The sequence below is a fragment of the Capricornis sumatraensis genome, chromosome 15 (genome assembly GCF_032405125.1).
Source record: "Capricornis sumatraensis isolate serow.1 chromosome 15, serow.2, whole genome shotgun sequence".
NCBI classification, from domain to species: Eukaryota; Metazoa; Chordata; class Mammalia; order Artiodactyla; family Bovidae; genus Capricornis; species Capricornis sumatraensis.
This window is the reverse complement of record NC_091083.1, coordinates 10962141-10985642: the sequence shown is the minus strand read 5'-3', so window position 1 is coordinate 10985642 and position 23502 is coordinate 10962141. Positions and strand designations below refer to the sequence as shown.

Below are 23502 nucleotides of genomic sequence, written 5' to 3'. Positions count from 1 at the left end.
CAACAGACAACACAGAAATACAAAGGATCATAAGAGACTAGACTCAGCAGTTGTATGCCAATAAAATGGACAACGTGGAAGAAATGGACAAATTCTTAGAAAAGTACAATTTTCCAAAACTGAACCAGGAAGAAATAGAAAATCTTAACAGACCCATCACAAGCACGGAAATTGAAACTGTAATCAGAAATCTTCCAGCAAACAAAAGCCCAGGTCCAGACGGCTTCACAGCTGAATTCTACCAAAAATTTCGAGAAGAGCTAACACCTATCCTACTCAAACTCTTCCAGAAAATTGCAGAGGAAGGTAAACTTCCAAACTCATTCTATGAGGCCACCATCACCCTAATACCGAAACCTGACAAAGATGTCACAAAAAAAGAAAACTACAGGCCAGTATCACTGATGAACATAGATGCAAAAATCCTCAACAAAATTCTAGCAATCAGAATCCAACAACACATTAAAAAGATCATACACCATGACCAAGTGGGCTTTATCCCAGGGATGCAAGGATTCTTCAATATCCGCAAATCAATCAATGTAATACACCACATTAACAAATTGAAAAATAAAAACCATATGATTATCTCAATAGATGCAGAGAAGGCCTTTGACAAAATTCAACATCCATTTATGGTAAAAACTCTCCAGAAAGCAGGAATAGAAGGAACATACCTCAACATAATAAAAGCTATATATGACAAACCCACAGCAAACATTATCCTCAATGGTGAAAAATTGAAAGCATTTCCCCTAAAGTCAGGAACAAGACAAGGGTGTCCACTTTCACCGCTACTATTCAACATAGTTCTGGAAGTTTTGGCCACAGCAATCAGAGCAGAAAAAGAAATAAAAGGAATCCAAATTGGAAAAGAAGAAGTAAAACTCTCACTGTTTGCAGATGACATGATCCTCTACATGGAAAACCCTAAAGACTCCACCAGAAAATTACTAGAGCTCATCAATGAATATAGTAAAGTTGCAGGATATAAAATCAACACACAGAAATCCCTTGCATTCCTATACACTAATAATGAGAAAGTAGAAAAAGAAATTAAGGAAACAATTCCATTCACCATTGCAACGAAAAGAATAAAATACTTAGGAATATATCTACCTAAAGAAACTAAAGACCTACATATAGAAAACTATAAAACACTGATGAAAGAAATCAAAGAGGACACTAATAGATGGAGAAATACACCATGTTCATGGATCGGAAGAATCAATATAGTGAAAATGAGTATTCTACCCAAAGCAATTTACAAATTCAATGCAATCCCTATCAAGCTACCAGCCATATTTTTCACAGAACTAGAACAAATAATTTCAAGATTTGTATGGAAATACAAAAAACCTCGAATTGCCAAAGCAATCTTGAGAAAGAAGAATGGAACTGGAGGAATCAACTTGCCTGACTTCAGGCTCTACTACAAAGCCACAGTCATCAAAACAGTATGGTACTGGCACAAAGACAGACATATAGATCAATGGAACAAAATAGAAAGCCCAGAGATAAATCCACACACATATGGACACCTTATCTTTGACAAAGGAGGCAAGAATATACAATGGAGTAAAGACAATCTCTTTAACAAGTGGTGCTGGGAAAACTGGTCAACCATTTGTAAAAGAATGAAACTAGATCACTTTCTAACACCGCACACAAAAATAAACTCAAAATGGATTAAAGATCTAAATGTAAGACCAGAAACTATAAAACTCCTAGAGGAGAACATAGGCAAAACACTCTCCGACATAAATCACAGCAGGATCCTCTATGATCCACCTCCCAGAATTCTGGAAATAAAAGCAAAAATAAACAAATGGGATCTAATTAAAATTAAAAGCTTCTGCACAACAAAGGAAACTATAAGCAAGGTGAAAAGACAGCCTTCAGAATGGGAGAAAATAATAGCAAATGAAGCAACTGACAAATAACTAATCTCAAAAATATACAAGCAACTTATGCAGCTCAATTCCAGAAAAATAAATGACCCAATCAAAAAATGGGCCAAAGAACTAAATAGACATTTCTCCAAAGAAGACATACGGATGGCTAACAAACACATGAAAAGATGCTCAACATCACTCATTATCAGAGAAATGCAAATCAAAACCACAATGAGGTACCACTTCACACCAGTCAGAATGGCAGTGATCCAAAAATCTGCAAGCAATAAATGCTGGAGAGGGTGTGGAGAAAAGGGAACCCTCCTACACTGTTGGTAGGAATGCAAACTAGTACAGCCACTATGGAGAACAGTGTGGAGATTCCTTAAAAAATTGCAAATAGAACTACCTTATGACCCAGCAATCCCACTGCTGGACATACACACCGAGGAAACCAGAATTGAAAGAGACACATGTACCCCAATGTTCATCGCAGTACTGTTTATAATAGCCAGGACATGGAAACAACCTAGATGTCCATCAGCAGATGAATGGATAAGAAAGCTGTGGTACATATACACAATGGAGCATTACTCAGCCATTAAAAAGAATTCATTTGAATCAGTTCTGATGAGATGGATGAAACTGGAGTCGATTATACAGAGTGAAGTAAGCCAGAAAGAAAAACACCAATACAGTATACTAACACATATATATGGAATCTAGAAAGATGGCAATGACGACCCTGTATGCAAGACAGCAAAAAAGACACAGCTGTGTATAACGGACTTTTGGACTCAGAGGGAGAGGGAGAGGGTGGGATGATTTGGGAGAATGGCATTCTATCATGTATACTATCATGTAAGAATTGAATCGCCAGTCCATGTCTGACGCAGGATACAGCATGCTTGGGGTTGGTGCATGGGGATGACCCACTGAGATGTTATGGGGAGGGAGGTGGGAGGGGGGTTCATGTTTGGGAACACATGTAAGAATTAAAGATTTTAAAATTAAAAAATAAATAAATAAATAAATAAATAAAATTAAAAAAAAAAAGAAAAACAATGTTCATTTCCGTGTTGCTGAACATAGTACTCTTTTTGCAAAATAAATCCTCTACTTCAAATTACTGTTCGAATGTTTTAAGAAAGGTTATGACTCTTTCTAAAAGATGTATATTTTGTCCTGTCATATTTCTGAGAGGGCCATTTTAAAATCTAACTTTAAGTTGGCTTTCCAGAAAATAATTCTGTTCTGGTGTTTAAAGCTTCAGCTCTAACACTCAATAGGTGGTCAAACCAGACAAATGAGAAATAAAAATGCTTCATGCAATAATTACTTTTATTTTTGACAGATCTATTTGTAGTTTATTCAGTAGATGTGGTTTTGTTTTACCTGCAGGAACCAAAAAAATGTGTTATCTTGTATGTCTAACTATAATATATTGAAACTCTAAAGGCTAATTTCCTCTCACTTTTTGTCTTATTTTGGATAGATTTTCTAGTCAATCTCTTAAAACATATATGCTTTCTTCCATTTTAGAGTATCAAAACAAACAAAAAAAAATAGTGAAAAAAACTCCAAAAATAAAAATAGAGTATCATGTGTTTCTTACTCTCTATGTAAAAAAAAAAAAAAAAAATTTAGAACAGAATCTGACAATATGATTCCTCAGCCCAAATGAATAGTTTTTTATTTTACAAACCTGTAAAATCTCAGCTCTGCCACTTACAAGTCAAATGAATTTGGATGAGTGACTTAAGCTCTCTATATCAGTTTTTTCATCTTTAAAATGGGGTTAATATCATCTGCCCTACAGCATTGTCATAGGGTTTAAATGACACCACAACAGTGGTGGCTGTTACACAGTAAATATTTAATGAGTATTAGGAGAAGGCAATGGCACCCCACTCCAGTACTCTTGCCTGGAAAATCCCATGGACAGAGGAGCCCCGTAGGTTTGCTGTGAGTCAGACACGACTAAGCGGCTTTGCTTTCACTTTTCACTTTCGTGCATTGGAGAAGGAAATGGCAACCCACTCTATTGTTCTTGCCTGGAGAATCCCAGGGACGGGGGAGCCTGGTGGGCTGTTGTCTCTGGGGTCGCACAGAGTCAGACACGACTGAAGCGATTTAGCAACAGCAGCCATTATTCTGCAATACTGTGCAACCATTAAAAATACAAATATTATAGACTAATATCTTAGAATGTGGTATATTGCTTGAAATATATTGTTAGCTTAAGAAAACAGAAGACAAAGTATCATACAGAGTGAAAAATTCCTTAATTAAAAATATGTATACATGAGTATAAAGAACACTGAAATGCTAGTAGGATGTGTGTGGAACATCAGCAGTTACCTCTGTACAGTGAGATTGTGGGTGTTTTCCCCTCATTTGTTCACCTCTATATTTTCAAAGTTTCCACTAATTTAACATATTTATAATAAGAAAATAAGAATGGATTGTTAAAGAAACTGTCTCTGTCCCAGTATAAGAAATTTTTGATGACACCCAAAGATTCTGGGCTGGAAAGCCCCTGCATCATGTGATTGAACAATTTACATAACCCAGATATTTTATTGCTAGAGAATTCTGTACCTTTGAGTTGTGAGCAACTTTTGAACATGTGAGCATTGAACAGGACTTCCGCACACCTGACATTATAGTCAAAAACCTGTTAGAAGTCTACAGATAGGTTTACATAATCTCCTAATCAGATAATTTAAAGCAAAATAAACTCAAATGTACCACAGAAAAGTTAAACCTAAGAGGACTAGATGTGCAATGGACATATTTAATGAACCTTGGGAATCACCAAAGCACTGTTTATCAAGGGGAATTTTTGTGTGGAAATGATATTGATTTTTTTTTTTTTTTTTTTTTTTACTAAATAAGATCAAAGAACAAGGAGTCTTTTCCAGAGTCTAGTAATAAAATTTTCTTTCTATGAGTTGCCCTAATTAGTCAGAAACATTCAGGATTTTCTTTCTCTGATAATTTTAAAGAAAGACTTTCCTATCTCATCCTACCCCCTCTGCCAATGGTGAGGCTGCCTTGGCCAGGAGCCAGCTCATCCCTCTTGAATGGTACTTCTTTGCTATTTTTTATTTATAAGCCAAGTGACTCACTTATGATATTTGTACCCCAAGAAATGAATTAATAACTCTTGCTGGCTTTAAATAAGAAGGAATGCCTGAGATATTGACACAGGCTGCCTTTTTCCGAACACCCCATTCAAGTTAATATGCCTGTCACGTGTGGGAGTGACACCACTGTTATCATCTGCGGGGTGTTTTCAAATGAACAGCCACTGAATTTGTTGGAATTAGAGACACAAATTAGAGTTTTTACAACATCCATTTTCTCTGTTGCCAGAAAGATTTGTTCTGAACAGTCTCCTGAATTTTAAGTATTTTAAGCAGGCCTTATTCCTCTTTCTCAAACATAAATTTACCAGTCCACAAAACTTTGGAAAAATTTAAGAAATGACAAGCAGAACACAGCTGAGAGGACACCACCCAAGAAATGTGTTTAGCCGAGGCTTCAGGATTCACAACTGTTAAGGCCTGTGTAATGGGAGTCTGGGAGAAGGCAATGGCACCCCACTCCAGTATTCTTGCCTGGAAAATCCCATGGATGGGGAGGCTGGTAGGCTGCAGTCCATGGGGTCGCGAAGAGTCGGACACGACTGAGCGACTTCACTTTAATTTTTCACTTTCCTGCATTGGAGAAGGCAATGGCAGCCCACTCCAGTGTTCTTGCCTGGAGAATCCCAGGGATGGCGGGGCCTGGCAGGCTGCCGTCTATGGGGTCGCACAGAGTCGGACACGACTGACGCGACTCAGCAGCAGCAGCAGCAATGGGAGTCTGGGAGATGGAGGGGAGACAGAGACTTACAAGACGACTGCAGTTTGTGAAAAGCTCTTCTCCTTCCCCTTCTTTTGAAAATAATCCACAGGCACCCAGGCAGAGTAGACCTTTAAAAGAGTAGACCTTTACATTCTACTTAGACTTTCATTATTCTGTTTGGGGAAACAAAACAACTACAAAGCAAGCAAAAAACAAGCCGTAAGTAGGTGAAAATGAAACAGAACCACATTTTGATCTGTCATGGCCTAATTTAATGGGAAGAAATGTTCCTAAAAATATAGTATGTCATTCATGGAATCAAATTCCAGCCTGAGAGCCAAAGTAATTTATTCACTCACTTCTCATTTATTCACTTATTTGATGTGTTATCAAAGACTTACCATGTATTTGACACTTCATTAGGCACTGGGAATTCAGGGGCAAACGGGCAGTTCAAACCCTCGTCTTCAAGGACCTGGAGACAATGAATTAACAAATCCCAAACCTTCAAGTATGATAAGTACATGAAGAGAAGTAGGAAGTTTAAATACTTATTACTGTGGAGATTCCTTAAAAAATTGCAAATAGAACTACCTTATAACCCAGCAATCCCACTGCTGGGCATACACACCAAGGAAACCAGAATTGAAAGAGACACATGTACCCCAATGTTCATCGCAGCACTGTTTATAATAGCCAGGACATGGAAACAACCTAGATGTCCATCAGCAGATGAATGGATAAGAAAGCTTTGGTACATATACACAATGGAGTATTACTCAGCCGTTAAAAGGAATTCATTTGAATCAGTTCTGATGAGATGGATGAAACTGGAGTCGATTATACAGAGTGAAGTAAGCCAGAAAGAAAAACACCAATACAGTATACTAACACATATATATGGAATTTAGAAAGATGGCAATGACGACCCTGTATGCAAGACAGCAAAAAAGACACAGATGTGTATAACGGACTTTTGGACTCAGAGGGAGAGGGAGAGGGTGGGATGATTTGGGAGAATGGCATTCTAACATGTATACTATCATGTAAGAATCGAATCGCCAGTCTATGTCTGACGCAGGATACAGCATGCTTGGGGCTGGTGCATGGGGATGACCCACAGAGATGTTATGGGGAGGGAGGTGGGAGGGGGGTTCATGTTTGGGAACGCATGTAAGAATTAAAGATTTTAAAATTAAAAAAAAAAAAAACTTATCACTGTCCATGTTGCCATTTGCTTTGGGAGCTGTATTGTTAGCGTCTGTCCTGCTGCCCCTTTAATTGGAATCATAGCTCTGGTTCAGTGATACTAAGAAAGCTCTTTGGAGACTCTGTTGATTTTCTACGGCTGCTGTAACAGATTACCACAAACTCAATGCCTTAAAACCACACACATTTGTCTCACTGTTTCTGTAGGTGAGAAGTCTAGGTGAGCTCGACTGGGACCTCTGCATAGGGTCTGCAGGCCTGAAATCACAGCTGTGGTCCTTACAGAGGACTCTGGGGAAGAATCTGCTTCCACATTTGTTCAGATCACTGTCCAAATTCAGTCTCTTGTGTTTATAGGACTGGGGGCCCCACTTCCTTGCTGGCTGTCCACTTTCCTTCTCCTGTCCAGGGGGCCCTTCCAGCAACAGGAAATTGAGTCCTTCCCATGCCTAGAACCTCTGACTTCTCCTCTGCCACATCTCTCTGCCTTTCTCTTCTGCTCTGTGAGAAAACTCAGTGTTTAAGGGCTCATGTGATTACACTGATTCCACCAGGTGCTTCAGGACAATCTCCCTACCTTAACATTTGAAACCTTATTTATATTTGCAAAATTTACTCTGCCCTTGTAACATAACATTTTTAACATTCGTTTTTAAAAAATTTTAATGGACTTTAGCAATCTTGTTTTTACGTTTTATCTTTTTAAAATTAATTATTTGCATCTTAGCTGTGATATGCAAACTCTTAGTTGCAGCATGTGGGATCTCATAGCCCAGCCAGGGGTTGAACCAAGGCCCCCTGTGTTGGGAGCTCTGAGTTGAGTCTTAGCTATCAGACCACCAGGGAAGCTGGTGGTTCCAAGGATTAAGGCATGAACATCCTGGGGTAGGGGGTAGTGGGGAAAGCATTCAGACCTACCAAAGATAAATTTCAAACAGTGGCTTTCACTTAATTACTCCTAAAGAATCTGCACCTAATAAGTATGGGCTGTTCTATTTCCAGGACATTCACTTGGCCAGGAGATTATACGACATGGCTGCTCAAACAAGTCCGGACGCTCACATACCAGTGTTCTTGGCCCTCATGAAATTGGAAACTGTGCATTTGCTCCAAGATATCCTGTTTTTTAATGTAAGTTTGTCTCTATTAGGTCCCAAATCTCTGGAAACTCCGATGAGCAACTCTTGGGCAGAGGGATGGGGGGAGATGATGTTCTGAATAAAGTGGGAGGCTCGGGTTTATTTTTGACAGAATGTCTCTCGCCTGTAGTTTACAATGAGATGGAAGTGGACGGTACTGGACAACACCATTGGACCATGCTGGGATTTATTTGTAATTGGCCTAATTGTTGCTGTGCTGATCTTCTTGCTTAGAAATCGCTATGGGTAGGATCCGGACCATGGGAAAACCTGCTCACGGGACCAGTCCACTGCAAGTTATCTTCACTAAATAAAAAATTTCCCCATCAGACTCAGGGGCCTGCTGCTGACTTCTTATATGGGCCTTGAGGGAAAATGGACAAAGACTGGGACCTGTCCTCTAAGAAACCATTTCAGACCTCCTGCTTAGCTGAGGTGACTCCTTGTGGGGAGAGGTTTGTTGGAGACTCATCAGCTAAGATTCCCTTACAAACTTCTCGTCTTGGAGTGCCCTAGTCCCGTGTGTTAGTCGCTCAGTCGTGCCTGACTCTTTGTGACCCCATGGACTGTAGCCCATCAGGCTCCTCGGTCTACAGGATTTTCCAGGCAAGGATACTGGAGTGGCTTGCCATTTCTTTCTCCAGGCTCTAGTCCTGAGTTAGGGATAAAAATCACCCATTTTCAAGTGGTTGTGACAACCTGTCCCCTTTCGAGAGGACAAATGGGTTTGTTTCTTGGCTCCTGCAAACATACTGAACTTGGGAGAAGGGAGAGTTTGGGGAGGGTGAGAACACAGATCCCTCAGAATTTGAGAAAGGCAAAAATTACAAACAGACTGTTATCTTGAGGGAATGACCTGGTGAACCACAGTCTATCTCTGATGAGCCAAAGTTTCTCATGGCGTTGCTGTGCCTAGGGACTGACTCAGCCTCCTCACCGGGGTCTTTCTGTCTGAGCTCCCTTAGCAGCCAGGTAGTGAACAGCACCGTCTGGGGTCTGTCCAGCATTGTATCCCTCTCTTCCTTTCCTCACTGGAACCCTGGGGACTCCCCTGCAGAGTAATCACAGTGGGTAATGGTGCAAGCCTCCAAGGACAGAAGGTAAAGGGCCTGGCTCTTTGTCTCCTCTGATGGATGAGGCAGGGTTGGGGCCCAGGGCTGGGGCAGAAGTCAAGGGCCAGGCTTAAATCTCACTCTTACTGAGCCTCAGTTTCCTGATCTGCAAAATGAAAAGATTGATCTTTTCATGTTTTTCCCTTGGGATAAAGCTACCCACTCCAGTATTCTGGCCTGGAGAATTCCATGGACTGTCCATGGGGTCGCCAAGAGTCAGACACTTCTGAATGACTTTTTCACTTTTTCAAGATCTTAGGGAGCTGGTATGAAGATTAATGGAATAATGTGTGTAAAGGAATTATCACAGCATCTGGCATCTAGAATGAATTTCCATAAATGACAACTTTTAATATTCTCTAAAAGCTCATGGGAGATGGAACACGGGGACAGTTGAGGTAATAACAATCAGTGTGGTTTCAGTACCCAGAGGTAGTTCTCCAGCCAAAATGCTGGGTGTTTAGGCAGGAAAAGATTGTACTTGCCTACTTGAAAGCCCAAACTAGGGACAGGAAGAGAGTTAATTGCTAATGTCGATCATAATCAGAAAGAAGAGAGCAATGGATTTGGAACCAAACACCCTGTGTTTGAGGTCCAGCTTTGCCCGTTAGTAGCTCTGTGACTTTGGGTGTAGTTTCTCCAAACCTCAATCTTTCCTCCATCAAATGGGATTAACTCCTACCTGACTGGAGATTTGTGAGATTTCAATAAGCCTAACTTCACAGATGCTTTGTAAACATTGTATATCCACATGCCAGCCATAGTCTTTCCTTAGCCATTAACTATCCAGGCCTGTCTGAGGTCCAAGTATTTAGAATTTCCTGCACACATTCCTTGACTTACTAGAGAGTTCCATTTCCAAAGGAACAATAAAAGCCTAATTTAAAAGCCAAATGTGAAAGGAAGGAGCAGGCAACATCCAAAGCTCAGGTCAGGGGCTAATGCATAGGCTAGCCGTGCAGTTCTATCTCACAGGTGTCTGGAATGCAAGCACATCAGAGATGGGATAAATGCAAAGAGGGGAGTGTAGAGTCGGTGAGCCCTGGCTCCAAGACCGGCTGAAGAATGAACTCCTTCGAGGTGGAGCTTGTGAGAATCGCTGCAGATGGCGCAGAAAGGAGGACGACTTGGCGGTGAGCTGTGTCGAGTGAACACTGCCTGAACCCTAGGAGCGGGACCAGGGTGAGCTCATCACTTCCCTGTTTCAGCTCATTGCTCCAAGTGAACACGAGCCAAAGGCTCTGAGAGCAAGCATGGTTGAGGGTGTTTGAATCATTCAAACGTCTGTTTCTGGGCTTCTCCTCCAGAGCCGGGGCTGTAGCAGCTCCCTCGCCCACACCTGGGCGGCCACGTGGTGACTGACCACTGAGCTCCACACAGGGCCTTCCCGCACGTGTCTGTCAGAGGACTTTTGGTAGCAAGAAAAGATGCTGTGTCAGCTTCCCTGTGGCCTGTGGCCAGTCCAGCTGCACGTGAGCCCTGTGAGGGCAAGGGATCGGCCTTCTCATCCCTGAGTACCCAGGGCTCCACATACAGAAGGTCCTCAGACAGCACTGGGTGACCAACTTGTCCACAACCCCCTTCCTCACCCCCAGCCCGGGCCAGCTCAGCCCCTTCTCTCAGCACAAGCCTGGCACGAAGTGCACAGTGACTCATGTTTTTATATCCAGCACAGTAGCTGGTCCTTCAGAGTTCCCAGCTACAACACAAGGGAGGTTACAATGGCGTTTATCTGTGATTCATAGTTTTCTTGCCTTAGGAAAGCTGATGCTCTATAACTTTCAAAACTCCCAAGGCTGAATTAAACGAAAATCTCTGGGGGTGGGAGCCAGGCAGCAGAGCCTAGGTTGAGGTCTACTGTAACCCACAACATGGAAGTGTGCTCTAGACAGATTCAGTGTAAGGCGCTGACTCTGGGTTTCGCTAAAGACTCGGTGCTTGGATGGAGAGCTGTGCTGGGGACATTCACAAATGCACCTCCAGCCGGGTGGGTGCGATGGCTGGGCCTTGGCTCTGCTGGGGTTGTGTGAATGACCAGCCCTGCCTCAGGTTGCTGGAAAAGACTCGGGAACATCTTTGTTCCAGGCCTGTCTCTCCAGGGCCAGCTAGTGACCTCAGGCAAATGAGTATCTCTGTGGGACTCAGTTTCCTCAACTGCAAACCAAGAAGACTTCTCTAATGTCTTACAGCGCCAAAGTTTTATAATTCCAATCCAGACTCTCAGTATAACATTAAGATCTATACCAGAAAACGTCTTAAAATCTTTCCATATGTGGCAAGAATAATTTTTTAGGCTGTGAGATTACTTTAATTCTTAGCTTTCTTTTTTTCCCCTGCCACCTAATTAATTTCATTCAGCATTTGTGCCTGTGATTTGATATGGAAACATTATTTTGTGGTGTGTGCTTATGTGAAATGATTTATCCTAATTTGTGTTTTATTAATCAGAAAATAATTTCTAGGTGAAGATAAAGTGCTTCTGAAAAAAGGAATATTCAATCTTCACCTAATAGAATATTTGAGCAAATCTCTTATATTTCAGGTTTGGATTTTGCCATAGACGCAAAACAGCTGTCTGAGGTCCTATGACATTTTTTTTAAAAAAAGGAATAATGACTTTAAGCAGTATCTGTTTATTAATCAGTCTTTTTGTATGAGCAAGAGGAAATTTTATGTAAGACAAATGGTAAGCTATTCAACATCATAATAGCTGTCAATAATTTGTTCTTGAAAGCTTCTCTAAAATTCATTCTGTCTGGGATAATAATAGCCAACATATCATGCTTATAATGTGCCAGGCACTGTTCTAACTGAATGTATTATTAACTCATTAGATCTTTACAACTACCTTTTCTGAAGGGTAATGTATCATCTTCCCTCTTTTCCAGAAGAGGAAACTGGGGTCAAGTAACTTGTCCAAGGCCACACAGCTAGAACAACCAGGTCCAGAGTCTGTGCTTTTAATCCCGGCACTGGACTGCCTTGAGAAAGTTCATAAACAACTCTTGCCAGTGACTGCATTCTCATAGCTGAACATTAAGTTTTCCTGCAACTATTCAAATTATTCAAAAAGCCTTCACAATGCCAGGAGTTGTGCTAGGCTGTATTTCCCAAAACATGTTCACAGTCTTGCAGGGTGCCCCTTGTTAAAGGGGTTATTGGGTCATTAAATCTGGAAGATGCCGTAAGGTATAGCCTCCTGTGGGGCTTCCCAGGCGGCACTAGCAGTAAAGAATCTGCCAGCCATTGCAGGAGACATGAGACCTGGGTTTGATCCCTGGGTTGGGAAGATCCCCTGGAGGAGGAAATGGCAACCCACTCCAGTATTCTTGCCTGGAGAATCCCATGAACAGAGGAGCCTGGCAGGCCACAGTCCATAGGGTTGCAAAAGTTGGATACAACTGAAGTGACTTAGCATGCATGCTCACATAGCCTCTTGTGGGAGATTCACAACAATGTGGGCATAGTAAAGACTCTGAAGCATCTTACAGGAAAAATACCCACTGAATCTTGTGTGACTCAGCTTTTCCAACCATAGTTACCTCTGGAAACTCTTCCTCTCCCTCCTACTCCAACGCTTATCTTCTTTTGTAGGACCTAGTAACACTGTAATTTGAGGGCTATTGTACTGCACATGTAAGTCATCTTATGAGTTTGGCTTTCCAAGCTTGGCACTTATTCTCTGCTGGGCATCATACAACCTAAGAATGGTTCATGTCAGCAGATAACTGACACAAGATAAGCTGGTTAGTGATGGATTCAACAGGCAGGTCTGATTTCAGAACTCATGCTGCCCACTCTCCTGGGCCAACCTGATATCTAATGACAGCCGGGCACCTTGCCTGCACCAGAGACTATCATCCCACAATCCAAGGCCCAGCCATCCTGGTGCAGGCCTTGCTGTGGCCTCACATCATGGGTCTTATTTTCCAGCACCAAGCCCTTCCCTGTACCCAGTTCACCTGCCTCCTGCAACCTGTATCCCCCTGCTCTGCAAGACACTCAGGCTCCACTGGAAACCCAGCCAAGGAGCTGATCCCTGAAATTTGAAGCTGAACTTGCCTGGTGCCCCCACTGCCTGTATTTCCAGGGTCTCATTGCCTCTTGTGCTTACGGGGATCCCCCTGTTTGCCTGGCAGCAAATCCATCTGGGCCATCTCCGTGGCTGATGAACCCTGATTATAGTAGTGCCACTGCTTAAAGGGTTGAACACTTAGCTGAAAGGCAGAAGCTGTGGACAAAGAACATCAGAGGGCTAACGGAGATGGAACTCAGAGAAGTTCAAGATGGCCCAGGAGAAAAAGGCACGATGAAGTTAAACTGGATGAAGGTGAGTTTAGAGTGAAAGGGACCCGGAAGAGTTTGAGGGCAGGGGGTTCCAAGGGACAGATTCTAGTGCAGGGCTGAGCATGTCGGAGACCGAGGAAGTTCCAATACGCTGGCTGGTACACACTATACTTAAAAGGGGAGAAGAGATGCAGAGAAAAAAGACTAGGGCATCACACAGAAGGCTCTGACCTCCAAAAGAAGGCAGTGTGATAAAATTAAATGCTTCGTCCCATACAAAACCAAAGTCACACTGGCTCTCCCATGTATGTGACCTTGGGGAAGTCATCACAGTCTCTCTGAACCTGTTTCCTCATCTGAAATTCGAGGCAACAGTACTAGCATCTATCTTTTGGAGAGCTGAGGAGATGAAAAGAGAATTGAGCATGCTAATCAGAGCCTCAGCACATTGCCTGGCAGAGGTGTAATACCCTCCAGTTTAAAAGGAGGGCTCTGCCAACCCATAGCACCTTGGTACAGGTTAAATGAAGCTGTTTTGGTTGAGAAGTTAAGCTGGCTTCAGTTGAAATCCAAGTTAATGTTGAAAAGACAAGTCCCCAACTGTTAACATGAAGACTGAGCAACTGCAAGGGCGAGAGGGCGATCCTGACTCCCCCTGTCTTGGGACCCAGGTCCTTGCACCAAGCTGAATGTTTCTGAACTCACCCTGCTCGAGGGCTCACAGCCATCTTCCCGCCATAATGTGGTGGGGGATTCTCCTGCTCCCCTCAGGGACTCAAGTCCTTATGGCCTTGACTCTCAACCAGTAGGAGGAAGGTGGGAAAAAATATTGTTTGAAGAATCCCCTCAGGGACTTGGGAGGCAGGCCTGTGGCCTCCCTTGAGATTGAGAGCCAGACCTTTATTCCACAGGAGAAAATCCTGAGGTCCGAGATGGTGCTGGCCCACGTGTCAGGAACCAGTATGCCAGGACCAAAGCCAGACCCCCCGGCTCCCACTCCCTGCCCTTCCCTCCACTTCCAGTTTCTTGGCAAGGCTGTCCAGTCCTACTCTGGAATTCTCTTCCTCCCCTCCTCCCACGCCCAGTGTCAGCATAGGCTCCTGACCCTGGGGCCTGGAGCCATTCCTGATTCTTCTTCTGCAGGCCTGGCTCTGATGCACACGCACGAGACTCTGGACAAGAAGTCCAGAGACGGGCCAGACTGTGTTTGGACTACACGCAGTTTATCTTTTTTTGGCAAAGGCCAGCCAAGACCAAGACAGGATTGACTCTGGCTTTTAGATTACCCGTAACCATTTAGTTCTTTAAAAGAACTAAAGAGAGCCTCTTGATGACAGTCAAAGAGGAGAGTAAAAAGTTGGCTTAAAGCTCAACATTTAGAGAACTAAGCTCATGGCATCCGGTCCCATCACTTCATGACAAATAGATGGAGAAGGAGTGGAAACAGAGGCTGACTTTATTTTTTGGGCTCCAAAATCACTGCAGATGGTGACTGCAGCCATGAAAGTAAAAGACGCTTACTCTTGGATGAAAATTTATGACCAACCTAGACAGCGTATTAAAAAGCAGAGACATTACTTTGTCAACAAAGGTCCGTCTAGTCAAGGCTATGGTTTTTCCAGTGGTCATGTATGGATGTGAGAGTTGGACTATAAAGAAAGCTGAGCATCGAAGAATTGATGTTTTGAACTGTGGTGTTGAAAAAGACTCCTGAGAGTCTCTTGGACTGTAAAGAGATCCAACCAGTCCATCCTAAAGGAAATCAGTCCTGAATATTAATTGGGAGAACTGATGCTGAAGGTGAAACTCCAATACTTTGGCCACCTGATACGAAGAACTGACTCATTGGAAAAGACTCTGATGCTGGGAAAGATTGAAGGTGGGAGGAGGAGACGACAGAAGATGAGATGGTTGGATGGCATCACGGACTCGACGGACATGAGCTTGGGTGGACTCTGGGAGGCCTGGTGTGCTGCAGTCCATGGGGTCGCAAAGAGTTGGACACGACTGAGTGACTGAACTGAACTGAACCGTTTCCACAGCCTTGTGCCTACCTGAGAGCCTGTAACAAGCCCACAGCATCAACAGTCCATCCTGATAACAAGCCGTCAGCAGCTGAGGCAGGAGGGACTGAGAAAACCAGGCCGCCGTTGCCTCACTGAACTCCCAAGGCAAGAGCCACCTCACTCTCTCTTGTTCTTTATGGACTCACTCCATCAGGTTGCTAGAAAATTGATCTCAGGACAGTATTCCTAGGAAATAAAATTTGAAGCCTACTAAATTTCCAACCTAAATTTGAAGCCTACTAACCTTGGGGAGGTTAGTTCTACTTCCAGATACCATGGACTCAAACCTCAAGGTAAGCGGATCTCAGCCCCAGGTTTCCCTGAGGACAAAGGTAACGTAGTTTGTGTTGACTTTACACAATTTCAAATAAGCAGGCTATGTTCGATGCTTTAAGGAACACCGTGGCACACCCTGGGCACCTCTGAAGACAGTGTATTAGTTAACTACCGCTGCCTTAATGCGTAACTCCAAACACAGACAGTTATCTGTTTGTGAGGATCAGGCACTCGGGAGTGGCTTAGCTGGCTGGTTCTGGGTCTGTCATGAGGCTGCCGTCAGGGCGTCACCTGAGAGTCCAACTGGGGCTGGAGGATGTCTTCCAAGCTGGCTCGCCTGCTGGCAGATCTCAGAGTCCTCTCCAAGAGCTGCCTGATGTCCCCAAGAACGGCACTGTCTCCCAGGGAAGTGATCCCAGACACGGCGAGGAGGCGGCGGGGCCTCTGACTACCTCCTCAGAGGGACACTCAGCGCTGCCATATTCTACTTGTTGGAAGAAAATGCCTGAATTCCACCCAAACTCACAGGGAGGAGAATGAGGCTCCACCTCTCGGAGGAAAGAGTATCAGAGAATCTGCAGACAGATTTTAAAACCACACAGACATAAAGCACTGTTTCCCTATTTGTTAACAGCAGTACCTCTGTTACCTTCAAATTAATCTTTTTTTAAGCAGCAAGATAAACACCTGTCAAGTATCCAGGCAGAGAATTAAAGTACACCAATTTGAGGAAGCTCAGTGGTAAATAATCCACCCAATGCAGAAGTGGGTTTGATCCCTGAATCGGGAAGATCCCCTGGAGAAGGAAACGGCACTCACTCCAGTATCCTTGCCTGGAAAAGCCCATGGACAAAAGAGCCTGGAGGGCTACAGTTCATGGGGTCGCAAAGAGTCGGATATGACTTAGCAACACAACATTTGTGAAAAATAACCTGCTTATTAGCTTTCTAAACTAATAAACTTCACATTATTAACAACCACAATAACAACCACCCCACCTTGAGACCCCCTCTATTAAAAAAATGCTCAAAACATTTCTTACGCAAGAGGCTAAAATAATAATTTATGAGGGAATAAAATATAACCAGTATGCCAACTATACTTTTCCCCAAATACCTTTTTTTTACATGTTCATTTCTTTCTTATGCAGAAGCCAACTGATGGTTAAATACATAATTTCATCCTTATTTAAGGGATATATACTGAGTTATAAAACCTACGTCTTCAGTATAATGTGAGTCACTCAGTCATGTCCGGCTCTTTGCAAGCTCATGGACTGTAGCCCGCCGGGCTCCTCTGTCCATAGAATTCTCCAGACAAGGATACTGGAGTGGGTAGCCATTCCCTTCTCCAGGAGGCCTTTCCACCCAGGGATTGAACCCAGGTCTCCTGCATTGCAGCCAGATTCTTTACCATCAAAGCCACCAGAAGCTTGTCTTCCGTAAAGGCCGTACTGTAATTGTTTCCACCTAGTGGATAAACATGGTACTAGAAGGGTATGAAAAAACTGGCTTCACAGCTACTTCATGAGATAAACATCTTTCTGTAGTTATAACTTTTTACAATCATATAACAGACTTGAGGGTCTATGGGTAGCTTCCAGAGCCCTGTTAGACTGACAACTAAGAACAAAAGAGTCGGGAGCCTGGCTCATGGGCCTCAGTGGGGTTTGTTATGGGAACCAATTAAGCCCATGCATTTTACTCCAAAGGGGAGTCGTTCTTGTAGAACCTCCTTCCTTTTTCCTACCTTAAACACTGTCCTCAAAACTGCCAATCTAAATTCTAATCTCACACATCAGAAAAGGCAAGAAAAACTGATCCAGCAAGTTCATTTCTGTCAGGCTACTGAGATTGACAGCAAGCGAGAAAAGTGCAGGGAAAGAGACAAACCACATGTTTCTTAGGGTCAGTGCAGGAACAAGCAATGCAGTACAAGTTGTGATAGTAACTGTCAAGTTATAAAGACAAAAAGTTACAAAGTTATTAAGAAAAAAGTTGCAAAGAAATGGTTATGTTCCTATACACTATTTAAGAATGAAACGTATTTTGGAAATATTTCTGATAAGACATTTTTTTAAGTTTTGGACCTGAAAGGAGGTCCTTAATCACTTGGAAAACATAGCTATTTAGAAAAATTTATTTTGAGGGTTCCAAACAATTAAACCTTAATAGATACTTCAAGCAGACATTAACTAAAAAATAATTTTACAGCTGTCACTCACATTAAACAGTAAGTGTCCTCAATTTGCAGTGTTAATTCCTTTTATTTTCGTAGCTTATTTCTAAGAGCTCAAGGTAGAGTCCTCCCCGGCCCCACCCCACCATTCACATATTCTCTGTGGGCATGAAATAAATGAAAGTTAATACCCTTGGTAAGAAACCTGAAACTTTACAGAAAGATTAAAAAGCGAAAGTACAAGCCTCTCTCCTTGCTTCTGCCCACTTCATGCACCATTGACAGGTGTTCAAACACCAGGACAGGTGCAGAGACACCTGGTTCCTCAGTCCCTGTCCTCAGCATGGACAATTCTGCATGCATTCTTCAAAAACAACCAACAAACATAAACGTGCATCATTTAGGAACAGACACTGTGGAATGTATCCTTTCCTTAGGGATCTATTTACAATTTACTATGCAAGGGGGGGTGGTTCACTGTTCTCTTCTCCCTTCAAATCTGAGAATTGAACATAAAAAAAAAAAAAACTCAACAAACAAACAAAAAACTTCCCCATGTTCTGCTTCCTAGGTATTCTTTTTCTTTTAACAACAACAAAAAAATGGTTATCAAGAGTATCCCAATTTCTAATATCAATAAACGTCCCAACTAAAGAGAGCAAGAAGAGTAATTTCTTTTTCTCCTACAAAATTCTGCTTTTACTGTAACTCAGTCTCTGAAAGGGCACATTATCCACATAGTTGTTTTCTTAAAATTAATTTATTTTAATTGGAGGCTAATTACTTTACAATATTGTAGTGGTTTTTCCATACATTGACATGAATCAGCCATGGGTGTACATGTGTTCCCCATCCTGAACTCCCCTCCCACCTCCCTCCCCATCCCATCCCTCTGGGTCATCCAAGTGCACCAGCCCTGAGCACCCTGGCTCATGCATCGAACCTAGACTGGCGATTCATTTCACATATAATATACATGTTTCAATGCCATTCTCTCAAATCGTCCCTCCCTCGCCTTTTCCCACAGAGTCCAACAGTCTGTTCCTTGAGGAGGGAGGTGGGAGGGGGGTTCTGGATGATGAACACATGTGCACCCGTGGCTGATTCATGTCAATGTATGGCAAAAACCACAATACTGTAAAGTAATTAGCCTCCAATTAAAATACATTAATTAATTAGAAAAAAAAAGTCTGTTCTTAATCTCTGTGTCTCTTTTGCTGTCTTGCATACAGGGTCATCATTAGCATTTTTCTAAATTCCATATATATGCATTAGTATACTGTATTGGTGTTTTTCTTTCTGACTTCAGTTTAATTTGACTCAAAATGGAGCTGAATACCTACCGTGTGAGACCCAGCCCTGACTGAGGGAGAGCCTGGTGCTTACTGGTAGAGGGCAGGCAGGAGGGGAGAGAGACAGAGAGAAAGCAAAGCCTGTAATAACCCCCTAAGGCTGAGGAAGTGGTGGGCCGTGCCCCCGGAATGAAAAGCTCAGCAAATGACTTGGCACCGCCTGGTGAGAACACACCTGAAGTCACTCCCAGGTGCCTCCCAGCATTGCCCCCACCTGCCCGGCGGCCTTGCAACCGCCTTCCTCCTCCTGTTCTACGCTGCTTCCGGATCACTTGGATCATGACGACAGGACGGTGGACTTAAGATTAGCAGAGCAGTGCCAGAGGCCTGAAACAGCAAAGTCAGACAGCACTGTTCATCACTGCACAGGTGCCTGACATGTGCCTTTGTAATCCTTCAAAATCCTCTAAAAAAGGACTTAGTTAAGTTCTCCTCTTAACTAAGGTAGAGTGTGAAACGATGGGACTCTCACATGGTGGAGGTGAAAAACAAACAAGCTCAGAATTCTGATGGTTGTAAAAAGGCGAGGAAGGATTCAAGAAGATGCTATTCCAAAGTACAAAACTACTCAATAGCTCTAAAGAGGTTCATCATCCTCTGTTCCTCTTTAAAGAGCAAGGAAGACAGTATCACAAATAATTCTGGCTTAAGTATCTTAGAGTAGTTGTTATAAAAGTCTACAATTTTATGCCAAAGAACCAGAAAACTAAAGAATCTACCAACTTGTCCTTCCCCTCGTCCTCTCTTCTCCACTGCTAATGTCCTCTCAAAGAAATAACAAAAGCTCAGACAGAGGAAAATGTTCATTTATATACATGAACATCTTTGGATTTTTTCAGAGAAATACCTTCTTGCTTTTAGGTTGATTCTGCAAACTAGTCTCTCAAATTACTAGATAATAATATCCATATTAAAATAGAAAACATGTGAAATTGAAATCACTACTAAACATAGATGGAGTATTAGGCGATTCTAATTATTAGAAAAGTCTGGTGGTAAATAGCTTATATATTGCTTCTTGCTTCAGAATGCAGTAATTTTAGATGTGAGAGTTACCAATCACTGATGAGAAATCTGGACTACATTAACACTGAATAAAAGATTTATTGTGACTTCTTCCCCTGTGACATAAGATCGTTTATTTTTCCAAGCTCTCCAAATGATACGGTTGCCGAACCTCTTTCAGCTGGTTTCGCCTGAAAATAATAAACAGGAAGGCCGTTATGAATAAATATCTATAGCTCTAATTAAACCCTTTAATGCTATCTTATATTAAAAAAAAAAAAATCCCCCACCGTAAGTAAATAAATAAAAAGAAAATGGAAACATCAACACAGGAAGACAAGTGATCAATATTAATACCTGTGAATCATGATATTTCCATCCAATCATGTAATAGATCTGATATGTGGCAGGCACAGAACCATCCTCATTTCTGTACATTTCTATAAAAAAAAAATCATGGTTAAATTTTTAAAAAAATGCAAGTAGGAAAAAAAAATCTGTTCAAAAAAAGTATGTCCTCCAAAAGAGAAATGAATATTAGAATACTCATGGGTTTCTGAGAAAGGCTCTTGTGAAAAAATCCTCAACACTGAGAAGCTGACAGTGAAGAAATAGGGCTTTGGGGGAAAAGGATACACAGTCACAGGATCTGTGTTTTGAGAGAAGGACAAGAAATCTGAAGGTGCCCTAGAAAAGACAATGCGATTTTAGGGGATAAGGATGACAGGGCACGGGACAGTAGTGAGCCTGGCTGGGAGAACGGGCAGCCTCCTTACCTTGGTACACTGCTGCAGCTGCCAGCATCGTGTCTCGGTGCAGGAGGGCTTTTCTATTCCAAGCACAGTTACTCTCACCCATCCCTAAAAACACACTAGAGGTTTGAGATGATTCAGCAAACACCCGAGCAGCTCAACAGCCCAGATTTAATCTTCTCTCATCCAACGGAATACCTGTTTCCCCACCTCTGACAGTCACATAAGATAATCTCCTTTTGCTCTCAGATCATAGGTAGTGACCCTCAGGCAAAGCTACTTGAAGCTTCTGGGTAGTGAGACAAGTCAAATTCCAGGAGGTAAGCCCCATAAGCACACTTTATTTGGCAGCAATGGACTATGGTAAGCCAGCTGGACCAAAGCAAGGCCACAGGCCCTCCACGTGAGTCATCAGGAGCTGGCAAGTGTCTTTCTAGTGATGCCACGTTTCATGCCCTTTTCAGCGGCTCTTTGAAGAAGGATAGGACATTGGTGCAACACCTCACTCCTTCTAAGCCATAAATCTAAGTATGAACGTGAAATCTGCAAGAGGGTTTGAAGACTCATTGAACCGGGGTCTCCTGCGTTGCAGGTGGATTCTTTTCCAGCTGAGCTACCAAGGAAGCCTGAAGACTCATTAGGTCGTACCAAAACTGCGTGTTCTCAGATTTTACATTTTACTGATCCCAGATTAGGAAACAATTATGTACATTCTCTTCAGGGGCACTTTTCTTAATGTTTTTAAAAAAGAAATTTTTAGATTTCTTTCCTTCAAATTGATAGCTAAAAGCTAGGATTATGTTATCTTCTTGTTCACTAAAATCTAATGTTATATATTTAATATTTTTAATGCATACAGTCGAATGAAATTACTTTGAAAGCCCACATTTTAAACTAGCTTGCAAAATTAAAAGAATCAAGATTACATTTATTCTCTATATATTATATGATCAAAAATCAGTTTCTTAGTTTTGTTTTTCTACTTTTAGAAGAGATACCGATAAAATTCCCAATGTCAATGTTCTTTAGTGATTTAAAAGTAATAATCTCCCAGGTTTCCAATGGCCTTATGAAAAACAATCAACAAATTAGGTGGAATGAGTAAATCTGTTTGGTTTCTCCAATCCCCAAAAGGTCCTTGTTATTCCCTAAAATAATAAAACTCTGATACTAAAAGCAATGTGCCATATCCTGTGAGTAAAACAGTCCCAATTCATTAAGAACAAGAGAAATATTATACAAACTAGAATCAAGAGATGAATCGCTATGAAGAGGGTGGATCTTACTCTTGCAGTCATGAAGTAGCTAGATGACCTTAGATCCATCACTCTGGGGCCTCAAGGTGGCCAGGCTAGATGATCTCTAAAGGCTTCCAACACTAAAATTTTAATGCATTACACAATCCAATATAAAAAATTATCCCACATAATGACTATCAATGGCAACAAGAGGCCAGAGGCAAACTGGGACTCGTATTGGAAGGATTTATTGCTGACGACAATAAATGGCGCAGTGGTGCTTTCATTTAACTCCCCACTTGCTATGACTTACACAGTAGAGGCAACACCAGTGAAAAAAAGGTTTAATTTTTTTACTGGAAATACTTAATGCACCAGAAATTCTAAATGCCTTCTATATAACTGGTATTGTGCTGTGCTAAGTCACTTCAGTCATGCCCGACCTCTTTGTGACACTATGGACTGTAGCCTGCCAGGCTCCTCTGTCCATGGGGATTCTCCAGGCAAGAATACTGGAGTGGGTTGCTCTGCCTTCCTCCAGGGAATCTTCCAAACCCAGGGATAGAACCCAGGTCTCTCGCACTGCAGGCGGATTCTTTACTGTCTGAGACACCAGGGAAGCCCAGGAATACTGGAGTGAGTTGCCATGCCCTCCTCCAGGGGATCTTCCTGACCCAGCAATTGAACCCATGTCTCTTACGTCTCTGGCATTGGCAGGTGGGCTCTTGACTACTAGCGCCACCTGGGAAGCGCAAAGAACTGATATACTGGATATACTAATTAAGATTATTAGGTACACTGATTTCTGATACAGAAACTCAAAGACACTAATGTGTTACTAACTGTTGCTAGGGACACCTACCCTTCCCTCACATGAGAATCTTCTCCTTAGAGAAGCAGTGTCATATGGCACACAGTCTAGACTTTGGGATCATAATTCCAGCTCTGGCCCTTAAATAACCTGGGGCTTAGCTCTGTTAAACTCAAGTTTTAACACCTGTATAACACAGCCTGGTTGACCTTTCCTGGAGACCACCTGGGAAACACATCTGGGGACTTCTGACCAGCTCTGGGCTTTGGGATAACAGAAGGATTTGGGTAACTGTTTAAGACTCTCACAGTGTTTTTAAGGTTAAGTTCA

The 23502-nt window shown here is 42.3% G+C and overlaps 2 protein-coding genes across 7 annotated transcripts in view; one reads left to right on the top strand and one right to left on the bottom strand.

Annotated features, from left to right (window-relative positions):
- The window catches only part of SEL1L2 (SEL1L2 adaptor subunit of SYVN1 ubiquitin ligase), an 84590-nt gene extending 76245 nt beyond the window's left edge, over positions 1 to 8345 (top strand). For all 3 annotated transcript variants that reach the window (XM_068987719.1, XM_068987717.1, XM_068987718.1), the window contains 2 exons: positions 7959 to 8087; positions 8226 to 8345. In XM_068987719.1, the coding sequence (XP_068843820.1) occupies positions 7959 to 8087; positions 8226 to 8345 (249 nt within the window). The remainder of the gene's footprint in view (positions 1 to 7958; positions 8088 to 8225) is intronic.
- Positions 8346 to 20455: 12110 nt separating this feature from the next.
- Positions 20456 to 23502, bottom strand: part of NDUFAF5 (NADH:ubiquinone oxidoreductase complex assembly factor 5) — a 32683-nt gene continuing 29636 nt past the window's right edge. For 2 of the 4 annotated variants that reach the window (XM_068987130.1, XM_068987129.1), the window contains 3 exons: positions 21148 to 21231; positions 20729 to 20811; positions 20456 to 20562 (listed from right to left, as the gene is read on the bottom strand). In XM_068987130.1, the coding sequence (XP_068843231.1) occupies positions 20470 to 20562; positions 20729 to 20811; positions 21148 to 21231 (260 nt within the window). In that variant the 3' untranslated portion in view covers positions 20456 to 20469. Of the gene's footprint in view, positions 20563 to 20728; positions 20812 to 21147; positions 21243 to 23502 lie in introns of those variants that run through there. The other 2 variants (XR_011145932.1, XM_068987132.1) reach the window with 2 other exon arrangements.